A 12,431-nucleotide genomic window follows, 5' to 3' on the forward strand; every position below is an offset into this window, starting at 1 on the left:
AGCCGTTAGAGCAGCAAAGCATGCACACGGGAAGAACATTCACAGCCACTTCCAGGACAGCGGACTACAACCTCTGCCTGTGACAGTGACCCCTCCCTGCCAGATGCCCAGGATGACTTCTCCACACGATTCAACAAAGAGAACGATGTGACTGCGAGGTGCTGTGTCTAACTATGGCGGACGTGAGGAAATCTCTTCACAAAGTTAACTCACGAAAGGCTGCTGGTCCAGACATCCCTGGAAGAAGCTCAGAGGATGTGCAGACCAGATGGCAGATGTTCTCGCTGACATCTTCAACATCTCACTGAGCACTGCTGCTGTTCCTATGTGTCACAAGGTCACCACTATCGTGCCCATGCCAAAGAAGTCTTCAGTGTTGAGTCACAATGATACCAATCATTGAATGCACCAATCATGATGAAGTGCTTCGAGAGGCTGGTCCTGAAACATATGAAGACCCTGCTGCCCTTCACCCTGGACCTACTGCAATTTGCCTATCAATCGAACTGCTCTATCATAGACTTCATCATAGACTTCAGTTCAGCATTCAACACAATCATTCCTCAGCACCTGGTCTAGAAGCTGAGCCTGCTGGGCCTGAACACCTCCCTCTGCAACTGGATCTTGGACATCCTGACTGAGAGACCACAGTGTGCCCGGATTTGGGAACAGCAGCCCCCCAGCACCACCACACTGAGCACTGCAGTTCCTCAGGGTTGTGTACTCAGTCCAATGCTGTTCACCCTGCTGACCCACGACTGTGCAGCGGTGCACAGCCCCAACCACATCATCAAGTTCGCTGATGACACGACCGTGGTGGGTCTCATCAGCAAGAGTCTGTATACTAGGGCTGCAACAACAAATCTATTCAATTAATAAAAAAGATACAGATAACTTGTATTATAGGGATGTAGCACAAAGCAGCACCACCTTGTGTGTTTTACTAGGATTGCACACGTGGGTCTCATTGAGGGGTGCAGATCACCAGCGGCAAGTAGACAGTTTCATTGCATGCTTCATGCAATTCTCAACATTAAAGATCATACATTTAAAAACACTTACAAAAAAGTAATCTTTCAGAAGGAAGATGGAATCATAACCCAAAAACATTAACGATTTGATGTCAGTTGCAGCGCACAACAAACTGTCACATGGTGGTGTCTGAAAGCTGAGTCATGGCAAATGGACTTTCTTTAATGTAGAGACGCTTCATTGTGCATCCACAGAACTTTGTCACATAGTGGTGTTCACAGGGAGGCAGTAGAGGGTATAGAAATTACTCAATCGATAAAGTTGTAACTATGGAGGACAAAGGAATGGGGTGGTAGTAGCCTAGTGGTTGTAACACACTCGCTTATGAACCAGAAGACCCAGGTTCAAATCCCAATTACTACATTGTGTCCCTGAGCAAGACACTTAATCCTGAGTGTCTACAGAGGGGGGCTGTCCCTGTAACTACTGAGTGGAAGTCGCTCTGGATAAGGGCGTCTGATAAATGCCGTAAATGTAAATGTAAGAAAACTAAATCGGCAGTAATCAACTAAAAATTCTTCAGAACAGAAAATATGACTTGACTTGTGTGTCGTGCTTTGGTTATTTGGTGGGGTCAAGAGGAAAGACCCAAATGTGTTTTTATGTCTTAAAAAGAGTTTGAACTGTAACAATAAAAAAGTTAAAAAAATAACTTGTTTCTGTACATATACTGCTAATTCTTTCTACATCTCTGTATGTTCGCAAAGACATAACGTCAATGTAACCAAATCATCACAATTAGTGTGATTATAATCAAAGTGGGGAATAACAAACAATTTAAGATTCCAGAAAAATAGTGACTGTACTTATTCATGGTGTTTAGTATTTAATTGACTTAAGATTTGTCTTCTGCAATGAAACAGAACATTTTGCAAGTTACTGTCACAGCCAGGATTCATCTTATCTAATCAAAAAGGCCAGGTCAGAACTAATGATGATATAACGGTCAACTTTTATCGGTAGAGTCAAGAGACCATTCGAATAAAATTCAAAATTTATTAAGTCCATTTTCAGTGTTTTTACAACTTAACTCTACAACCATTTGACAAAAAGCTTAACTTTTTACATTAAAATTTCTCCACCAATATTCATATTCAGTAAATGAGTCAAGTTTATAAATATAAAAAGGTAGCAGACAAATTAAAAACCAAAAAGTAATAGTAGTAGTACGTTACTTGTGATTTTTTTTTTTTTTTTTTTAAAGAAGTAGGCAGCAGACAACTTTTAGGGGGGAAAAAAAAACATTCTGCCCTTTCCAGCCAAAATATAAGCAGCAAATAGTCTTTACAGAAAGAAAAGAGGAAGCTCGTGACTAAACCTACAACTACTTCTGCTTCAGACCAGTTCTTCTCCACCTTTTGGTTTCACGTGGCTCAGAGGGGATTCTTCTTCCAAAAAACACATTTTATAGTCAATAACACAAGAAAGGCAAACGGCTTTATATTTAACAAGTTCATATTGATGGATAACTTCAATCTTCTAAATATTTAACATTAACTCCTTCCAAACTTTCACAATGTAAGCTTTTTAAAACCTGGTCATCAAACGTGCTCTAAAAAACCTGACAAACTTTAAGCCACCATTCAAGTATTTTCCAGTCCAATATGTCCAAGGTTTCTTAGGTTTACAACAATGCTACCATTTTAAGTGCACTCAAAAAGCGATCTCCATAAAAAAATAATCATAACATCAATAGCAATAGTTGAAGTACTAATAGTTATTTCAGCCTTTCAAAAACCAATTCAAAATGTACATATGCAATCATGATGACCAGGCTATGTACCAGAGGTCATGCCCTGTAGTCACGAAAACCATTCTGAAAGTTTAAATAACAATAATAATGATGATAGATAAACCCACATTATTAATATGCTTTGATAATTACATCCAACATTTGAATAAATTCAAGGTTGACAAACTCTTTGTATTCACAGCCATTGCATTTAAAGCAGGAAACATTTCTTTAAAAAAAAAAAAAAAAAAAAAAAATTCATACTAACATCCAACAGGTAGAGAGAGAAAAAAAAGAAAGGGAGGAGAGTTGGAACCCACCCACACACACACACACACACACCAGCTTGGTTCTCCACCTGTATTCTCCACTGCCTTCACGGTTTAAGACTCCACCTAAAACAGAAAGATTGATGGTGAATGATTATGTTCATTACCAAAAGGTTTACATTCTCACATAATTATATTATCTTGATTTTTATTCACGTGTCAAACACTGGTGCATGTCTGTATCGAACCTTAAGAGATGGCAATACACTGACGACACTTGTACAGTTTGGGTTCATGTGTCCGAATGTGATTCCGGACATTTTTCTGACGGAAGAATGTTTTGCTGCAAAGCTGAAGGACAAAAAGAGTAAAAAATAAAATATAAGATATTAACTATATCACCAAAACTGAGCACTACTCAGGAACGGAGAACATACAGGACAGGGCCAGTGTTTTCCTTCGATGTGCCTGATCCGGTGCATGACGAGGGCGTCGCAGTCTCTGTACGATGCTTGGCACTGAAGGCACGAGTGGGCCTGGCTGCGACCCTTGAGCTGCTTGAGCCGAACCCTTCTGATGGACTCCAGCAGGACTGAGCGCCGGCTGCGCAGGGGCAGAAGCTTCCCCAGGTTCTGCAGGGAAAAGGACAATGTGTTACATTCAGCATGTGGCTACTGACGTTGATCTACCAAAATAGAGAAAAAAAAGAGGGGATGGGGGGGTAAAATCTTACATAAAAAAAAAAAAAAAAACTTACATTTTCAACATACACATATTGATCCATAAGGTACAAATGTGAAAATAAAATTTTTGTAAAAGTTAATTGACGTTGATGGAACGCAAAAGGCAGAACTTTGAAGTGGGCGCCTGGACAGAATATATCACCACAAGAGATTCCCACCCACACTGACAACTGGTCTGAAACAATTGATTGTGAAGTGATTGTCACATGTGATACACAGCAGCACAGCACCTGTGCACACAGTGAAATTTGTCCTCTGCATTTAACCCATCACCCTGAGTGAGCAGTGGGCAGCCATGACCGGCGCCCGGGGAGCAGTGTGTGGGGACGGTGCTTTGCTCAGTGGCACCTCAGTGGCACCTTGGCGGATCAGGATGCAAACTGGCAACCTTCTGATTACGAGGCCGCTTCCTTAACCGCTAGGCCCCCTTTCTGTAAATATGGACTTGCCAGCACAAAAAGCAAATAGAAATAAATTCCATGCATGAATCCAGCCCAACCTGCTTCACTAGATGTACAGGTTCGGCCCGAGGAGGAAAGAGAAGCTGTCAACAGTGTCTCCTTTCAAACCATCATCTTTGCCGTTTTTTTCAGACTGGACGTTAAACTAATCGCTACAAATCACGCGTCCCGCAGAAGCACTTTCACGTTCTACTTCTGTCTTTTACTAGTGTGACTTCAGGAATACAAATTCTTCATGACCATAATAGCAAAAGCAACAACTAATGCCATGAAATTATAGGCATCTCTAGTTCCTGGTATTCAATAATTTTGTCTATATTAAATAATACACTACCAGTCAGAAGTATGGACACACCTACACATTTATGAGTCTTGCATTTTATTACAACTAAAGATATAGTCTCTTCAAATCTCTCCACCACCTTAAGTTATGGGGATGGTTTCCAACATTCCTGAAGGTTTCATCTGAACACTTTCTCTCATGTTAATAAGCAAGTGGCTTGATGGTAAAAAGTGGCGACTCTTAAAAAAACAAACCAAAAAAAAAAAAAAACAGATTCTCCTGCTACTAAAATACTAAATGTTATACACTACCATTAGATATATTTTTTTTCCAGCCACCACTTATTTATTTGATTTATCCAAGTGTGTAATAAGAGTTAATGTATTACAATAAATTGTATTAAAACCAGAACAGAGCAACAGGAGGGAGAATTAATGGATGTTTTCTCCATAGAAAAATGTTTGTGACTGCTGTACAGGCACATAAGGGACACCAGAACACAGGCTGTCAAAATAACACCACCACCCCACCACTAATCTACACAAGGCTGAACCTTGAGTCAAGTTCAGGGGATAACGTGTGACACCACTTATCTCTCTCACACACACATATACATATATATACATATATATATATAGATATATAGATATATATATGTGTGTGTGTGTGTGTGACACATACAGTACAGGCCAAATGTTGACACACCTGTGTTTTCTTTATTTTTATGACCATTTACATTAGTAGATTCTCACTGAAGGCATCAAAACTATGGATGAACTCATGTGGAGTTATGTACTTAACAAAATGTGGAGACCTGGTCTCCACAGTCACCGGACCTGAACCCAGTCGAGATGGTTTGTGGTGAGCTGGACCGCAGAGTGAAGGCAAAGGCGCCAACAAGTGCTAAACACCTCTGGGAACTCCTTCAAGACTGTTGGAAAACCATTTCAGATGACGACCTCTTGAAGCTCATCGAGAGAATGCCAAGAGTGTGCAAAGCAGTAATCAGAGCAAAGAAACTAGAATATAAAACATGTTTTCAGTTATTTCACCTTTTTTGTTAAGTACATAACTCCACATGTGTTCATTCATAGTTTTGATGCCTTCAGTGAGAATCTACCAACGTAAATGGTCATGAAAATAAAGAAAACACATTGATGGAGAAGGTGTGTCCAAACTTTTGGCCTGTACTGTGTGTGTGTGTGTGTGTGTGTGTGTGTGTGTGTGTGTGTGTGTGTGTGTATATATATATATATATATATATAAAGTGGAAATGACAGTAGCGCTCCAGTATCACGCAGCCCAGATGTTCTTCATACGTACAATGTAATGAACCAAAAATGTTTTGTTATACTTTTTACTTATACATCTTATAACCACATTCAGAAGATTTACCACTGAAAAGCAGGAGTTGGTTGATTTTGAACGTTAAATCTGTAGCTGCAAATGGGTTGTTTGTGGGTCTACTGAAAATAAAACTGGCTGAAAATCTATAGACTTCATTAAAACAAAGTTTTTAGAGACTTTTGTACTCAAAATTGAAAAGTTGTTCTTTCTGTTCTACTGAAACTGTGCTGGGACATGTCTTTTGTTAAAAAAAAGCTGTTCCTGTTTACTAATTACAGAAGAATTCAAGTAAAGTAAACGTCTATGGAGAAGAAGTTCAAGCTTCAAAATGGAAGCTTGAAACCCCGCCCAAGACAGAAGGAATGGGGCTTGAAACTTCACAAGACACTAATGTGAAGTCTGTACTCGCCCTTTCCCAAGACTCCCTAGAAACACACACTTGTACCTTTGGCGGCTCTGTCTTCACCCTGCGCCTCTGCCCGCTGGTTTGTAGATGTCCCTGAACCCTGGTGACCCTCTGGGTCACCCGTCGCTCCTCTGGCTCCGTCTTGACCTTCAGAAGAGCGGCTCTGGTTTTCCTTTGGGGGGCTGGTACAGCTCGGGTCACCTGCCTCCGCTGCCGATCCAACGCTGGTCCACCATCTTCAACCAAGCGCCTCCTACGAAGTCCAAAGTCGTTCTTGATCCCACAAGCCAGGCTGCTGAGGGGAATATTGCTGCGCGAGGCGACAGAGCGCGTGAGGCAGATGTCCACACTCTCCTCTTCCCTTTTGATGCACGTGGGCCTGCAGAAGCTGAAGAGGAATCCCGGGTCCAGCAGCTTCACAGAAGGCTTGCTCTGACGCTTGCCCAGCTCCGGGCTCTCGGGATCAGACAACGGCGTGGACAGCGGCAGCGGGTCCGCTGGTTCTTCTTTGATGGCCCTGTACAGTGGATGTTCATGGAGGTTCTTGTCGTTCGCCCCACTGCTGAACTCCTTCCTCTCAACCTTGGCGCTGGTGGAGCCTGGCTTCTCGGGCTTCTTCCTTCCCCTGGCTGAGCTTTGTCTGACTTGCATAGCCAGGCACCTGCTGTTGTAGCGCAGCGTTCGGCCGGACACTCCCGACGACCGCGTGTGCAAGACGTCGTCCCTCTGGCCGGATGGAAGGGGAAGTGTCCTCGGCGTGCGCTGTTGGACGTGCGCCGCTCTGCAGGGAAACTCGCGGTCGACCGGCTCCTGTTTGATCCTGACAGTAGTTCTCTTTGGTACATTCCCAGGCGGCTTCGAAGCTCTAGCCCGGGCCTGGGACGTGTTGGAAGGTGCTTCTAGTCCCGGCACGGAGTGTCTGCGCTCCCTCCTGCCACGTTCCCTCTGACGCGCTGATGGACGCGGCAGCAGGTCTGGGAGCGTCACTTTGCTGCGCGTGTTCCTCACAGTGGACAGCAAGGGCTGACTTTTCTCTGCGTGCTTCTTCTTTCCCATCCTGATGCCTCCGATAGAGACGGGTTCCATGGGCTCCACCTTAATGCCCCTCTGGAGCATCCCTACCCTGGTCATGTCGCAGAGAGACAGGGATGAGCTGATCTGTGCCATGGACCCCATCCTGGACCCAATCCCCCTTGGCAGACACAGCATGTCGGGCTGCGATTCTGCGCCTTGCGTAGTGGTTTTCCGCCGCGTTGTGAGCGAGTAGCTGCTCACCTTCAACTTCCTGAGCCGCTTCTTCTGTCTCCAGCCAGTGAGCTCCTCTGGGCCGGGCAGCAGGGACTTCCTCTGAAGGCCCAAGACACTGAGCAGGCGGTACTTCTCCTGCATCCGTGGGCTATGAACCTCCTCCTCAACCTGCTCCTGTTTCACCTTGACAGGAGTGGCAGGTGTGGCTTTTGTCAAGTCAGGTTGTGATTTAGACTCAGAAGGACCAGGCTGGTAACTGAACCTTCTGGACACAGAAGAAGTTGCACCGGAGATAAATGAAGAGCTTTGCCTCTTCCTCTTGCCTTTTGAAGAGTCGAGTTTGGGAAGCAGTCTTCGAAGAGCCAGGGCAGCATGAGGCGTCGAACGGAGAATTCGGACGGATTCCTGACTGGTAGAAGAGGAGATGTGTGACATGTTGCGAGCGGACGCTTTCTTCTTGCTGGACGGAGATTTGAAGTCCATTAGTTTCAATCGCCGACTGGGACTACAGGGGAACCCATTTCCATCAGGCTGAGGGTGATCAGATGGTGCTTTTTTCTGAAACGGTGTTTCTTCTACTTCTGAGTTATCAGATGCAAAGTGCGCTCTGCTATGGCTTCCATAATTCCTTTTTGTTCCAGAACATTCAGCAAGGCTTCCATCATTGCTATTCTCTCGCTTCCTTTTACAGTGCAATCGATCAGTTTTTTGTGCAAAAGACAAGTTTCTCTCACTATTCCGAAGTTCCAAAGAAGATCCATGCATCTTTGAAGGACTCGTCCCATCATTTTTTCCTGATCCTTGGGACTCGTGGCTTGATTCTTGCTCCCTCTGGATGGCTTTACAGGCTTCTAGTGCAGGCCACATGCGGAGGTGCCTGGCCATAGTGGAGACCTCTGAAAGGTTCTCTAGCCTTAAGGTGAGCGTAGAGGTATAGGAAAACTCCAATAAAGGCATAAAGCCCACTTCACTAAAGCCTAAGAGAGGAGAATGACGAAAAATTTAACTTCTTTAACTGTTCCACATCTCTCAACAGACATCAGACTGTACATCTAGATGGTATTTGAATAAACAAGGTATTAAAGATGGCAGGGAATTGTGTGTTATTGTACCTGTGAGGTCAACGTAGGACTGTGGAACGGAGGCGGAGTCCATCTCGGTGAAGACTTCCTGGAAGTATTCGCTCACTGCCGCAAGAACGGCTTTATGGGCATAGAAGGCATGGCCACCACCTGTTTTTAATGTTATGTCGCAGAATAGCCCAGCCTCCTGCTGGGCCTTCAGCTTGCTCAAGACTTCCTGGCTGTATGACATCACCGTCCTAGACACGGACCTGTCCTTTAACTGGGAAAGAAAGAAAGATGTTCATAAAATGCAACACACAGTTCTTCAGATACACCACTTACTTAAACTATCTACGCTGATGTTCAAAGGTAGCTGAAACCACATCTGCTGATGTACTAGCACTAGTATGAATTAGTCCAGTCTTACTGTTCCTTTAAAGGCCCATGACAGGATTTTTAGGGGCTTTTATATAGGTCTTAGTGGTCCCCTAATACTGTATCTAAAGCCTCAGGTGTCATCAACACCATTCACCATTTCCCAGAATAATGAATATTTATACATATCGCCATTTCTAGCCACTGCAGGACCACAGACAGGCCAGGGGAACTCATATTAATGTTCAATACAATCAGTGCAACTGTTTTCAGCTGTACAAAGAGCATCAAAATGGTTTTTAATAATCAATAAAGCAATTAACAAATACCACACTCCATTGGAAAGACAAATTGTTGCTGAAAAGTATGTATGAAGATATCCCATAAATCGGAATAGAAATAAAATAGGAATAATAAAAAAAAAACTGCACATTTCTAAATAACCCTTCTGATCACCCAATATTAAAGTTTTTTGACTGTCTGTAACAGGCCTTACATGGGTTTACATTTTTCACAGACCACCCTCTCTCAGTATGATCATCTAGCTCACACCTAAATGCGTCTTTCTTCTTCTTTAACATGCAATACAGATACATGTACCTGTTGATCTCCGATTGTTTTGTGTGAGGGACTGCTTTCAAATGAAATTACACTTGAAATGGACCAAACTGCCTCATAATAAATTAAATTTGCATTTTTTTTTTAAAGTTAAACCATGATCACAATTGAAAAAGGTGCTGGTCTTACCTCATGTCCCTCAGCCTTGGTGAATTTGCACTCCTCACAGCCCAAGACAAAGTCCCGGACCTGGAGGTACATTCCTGAGAGAAAAATAACAAGAAAAACACAGTTAATAAATGGTTTATCAATGATAGACCCAACAAACACTTTATACATAAGAGGGATGGAGAATGTACCCCTATATACAACACCCAATAAAAATATATATTATTGCTGGAGAACATCAGAAGTAGTCAGAACAAACACGAGTTACACCTCGAAGTGCAATGTAATGGATGTGAAAGTTTATGGACAAGACTCATCAAAATCACCACCGCTTGCCTTCATCACAGCAGACTCACATATTTACATTTACGGCATTGGTGGGACGGCACAGGGACAGTCCCCCTGGACAATCTCGGGGTTAAATGTTTTGTTCAGGGACACGATGGTAGTTAGTGGGGTTTGAACCTGGGTCTTCTCGTTCATGGCTGTGTGTGTTACCCAATAGGATTTTTTTTTATATATATACAGTACAGGCCAAAAGTTTGGACACACCGCACATCAATGTGTTTTCTTTATTTTCATGACCATTTACGTTGGTAGATTCTCACTGAAGGCATCAAAACTATGAATGAACACATGTGGATTTATTTACTTAACAAAAAGTGGAGACCTGGCCTCCACAGTCACCGGACCTGAACCCAATCCAGATGGTTTGGGGTGAGCTGGACCGCAGAGTGAAGACAAAGGGGCCAACAAGTGCTAAACACCTCTGGGAACTCCTTCAAGACTGTTGGAGAACCATTTCAGGTGACGACCTCTTGAAGCTCATTGAGAGAATGGCAAGAGTGTGCAAAGCAGTAATCAGAGCAAAGAAACTAGAATATAAAACATGTTTTCAGCTATTTCACCTTTTTTTGTTAAGTACATAACTCCACACGTGTTCATTCATAGTTTTGATGCCTTCAGTGAGAATCTACCAACGTAAATGGTCATGAAAATAAACACATTGAATGAGAATGTGTGTCCAAACTTTTGGCCTGTACTGTACATCTGTCCAAATGCTCCCAGCACCTTGTCAATAAATGTCCTTTTCCGGTAATAAGCCATGTATTTTATTTATTTGTTCATAATTAATCGGAGAGTTGGCCCAAACTTCTGGTCGCTGCAATTGCTTTCAGACGGACGCTTCACGGATGGAAGGGAATCTCAGGAAGCGACCAGGACTTTGTGGCAGAACTGCGCTCACACCACAGCATCCTCACACAACTAGATGTGCCTCGTCCGGCCTGCAAGATTTTCAGGTTCCTTTTGAAAGCAGGGACAAGTTTCACTTTTTTTTTTTTTTTTTTTTTTTAAAAGTAAAAAAAAAAAAAAAAAAAACACAGACACCCATATTTCCAAGAAGCTACTTACAAGTTCAGCTTTCACTTTCAACGACGCGTCCTCCTCTTTTTATTATTATTATTTCGGTTTTAATAAGAGAATGATGAGGCTCGACAGAGAAGTTAGGGTGTGGTCGGGTTTTTTTTTTTTTACCTTCCCACCAGTAGTGCTCCGCCACGAACCGGTACGTGTCCTCCAGGGCGTGGTGCGTCTTCCCGGGCCGCTTCTGGTGGAAGTTGGCGATGGCGCTGAGCTGCTGCCGCTCCTCGCCGAGCACCTCCCGGTAGTGCACGAAGCCGCGCTCCAACTTCTTGCGGTACAGCGCGCCGCCGATCACCTCGAAGTAGGGCGACGACAAGTCCAGGGTCCCCGCCAGGTCCGGCTCGCCGTCGCCAGCCATTTTCCTCCCGCTCGGCCTCGCTGCTTCTGGGTTCGGCGTTAAAAACTCCCCCGGAGCCCACGCGCTCCGTGACCCGGCGTGCGCTCCATGGGGACGGGGGGTCACACGACCGGCCCCCCTCCACGAAACTTTACACGGTTAGACCGAAAACATTTATTTCGCAACAGTCAAGTCCACCGGCTGAGGAAATAAAAGGAACCGGAACACGTGGAATTATTCCCGAGTTCCGAGGTGATCGACACGCGTGTCGGTCCGAATGATGACGGATCGTGGACAACAAGCAGCACACGTGCGTCCTGCTGGAGAAAAGTCCAGCGCGGGTTTTATATGTTTATATCTAATCCCCTAAATAAATATATATACATACATATTCAAAGCCGGATCGGAGGAGGAATTAAAATCGATCTTGTTGTCTCGGTTTGTGCAAAGTTTTTTTTGGTCCAGGGGAGATGTTTTGTCCCTCCACGGCTGTCAGATCCTGGCTGCTCACGGACGCCAGAGACCTTTTTCACTCCTCATCATCATCATCTTCCTCCTCCTCCTCTTCTTCCTCCTCAGACCACGGCGGCGGGAACGGAGCCGAGAGAGCAGCCGATCTCCCCCCCCAGAAACCCGGTCGGGCGTGCGGGCGACGGACCGGCGGCCGATCCGCGCAGTTTAACTCGCGCTTTTCTGCTTTCTTTTCTCTCTCCCTCTCTTTTTTTAACCCGGTAGCAACGTGCTGCAGCCTATCGGCCGACCTCCGCGACGCAAAAACAAGCCGCGACTTCGCCCGCCAGAGACGCGCGCAAATATATTGATGTTTCTAGATCCGCTGCGGCGGACGCTCGCCTTCACCGCGGAGCCCGTCGGAGGACCAGGACGGTCCGAGATTTTCTTCTTCCTTTTTATTCAAAAAGAAAAATCGTAACTCGTAACCTTCTGTTGGCAACCCGACGTCAACCTAACCTCGCCCATCGAGC

The 12,431-nt window shown here is 44.4% G+C and overlaps 1 protein-coding gene across 1 annotated transcript; it reads right to left on the reverse strand.

Annotated features, from left to right (window-relative positions):
• Positions 1-2,213: 2,213 nt before the first annotated feature.
• On the reverse strand, positions 2,214-12,431 carry LOC114797006 (uncharacterized). The gene is made up of 7 exons (XM_028991584.1): positions 11,223-12,431; positions 9,708-9,781; positions 8,634-8,865; positions 6,313-8,498; positions 3,471-3,665; positions 3,282-3,384; positions 2,214-3,159 (listed from the first exon to the last, which is right to left on the reverse strand). The coding sequence occupies exons 1-6, from the start codon at positions 11,467-11,469 to the stop codon at positions 3,283-3,285; spliced, it is 3,036 nt and encodes a 1,011-aa protein (XP_028847417.1). The 5' UTR covers positions 11,470-12,431; the 3' UTR covers positions 2,214-3,159; position 3,282.

The sequence above is a fragment of the Denticeps clupeoides genome, chromosome 9 (genome assembly GCF_900700375.1).
Source record: "Denticeps clupeoides chromosome 9, fDenClu1.1, whole genome shotgun sequence".
NCBI lineage: Eukaryota > Metazoa > Chordata > Actinopteri > Clupeiformes > Denticipitidae > Denticeps > Denticeps clupeoides.

Coding starts and splice junctions, on each gene's coding strand:
- LOC114797006 (XM_028991584.1), bottom strand. CDS start 11,469: ATGGCTGGCGACGGCGAGCCGGACCTGGCGGGGACCCTGGACTTGTCG. Junction 8,866..9,707: donor CCAAGGCTGAGGGACATGAG/GTAAGACCAGCA, acceptor TTTCTTTCCCAG/TTAAAGGACAGGTCCGTGTC. Junction 8,499..8,633: donor GTCCTACGTTGACCTCACAG/GTACAATAACAC, acceptor CTCCTCTCTTAG/GCTTTAGTGAAGTGGGCTTT.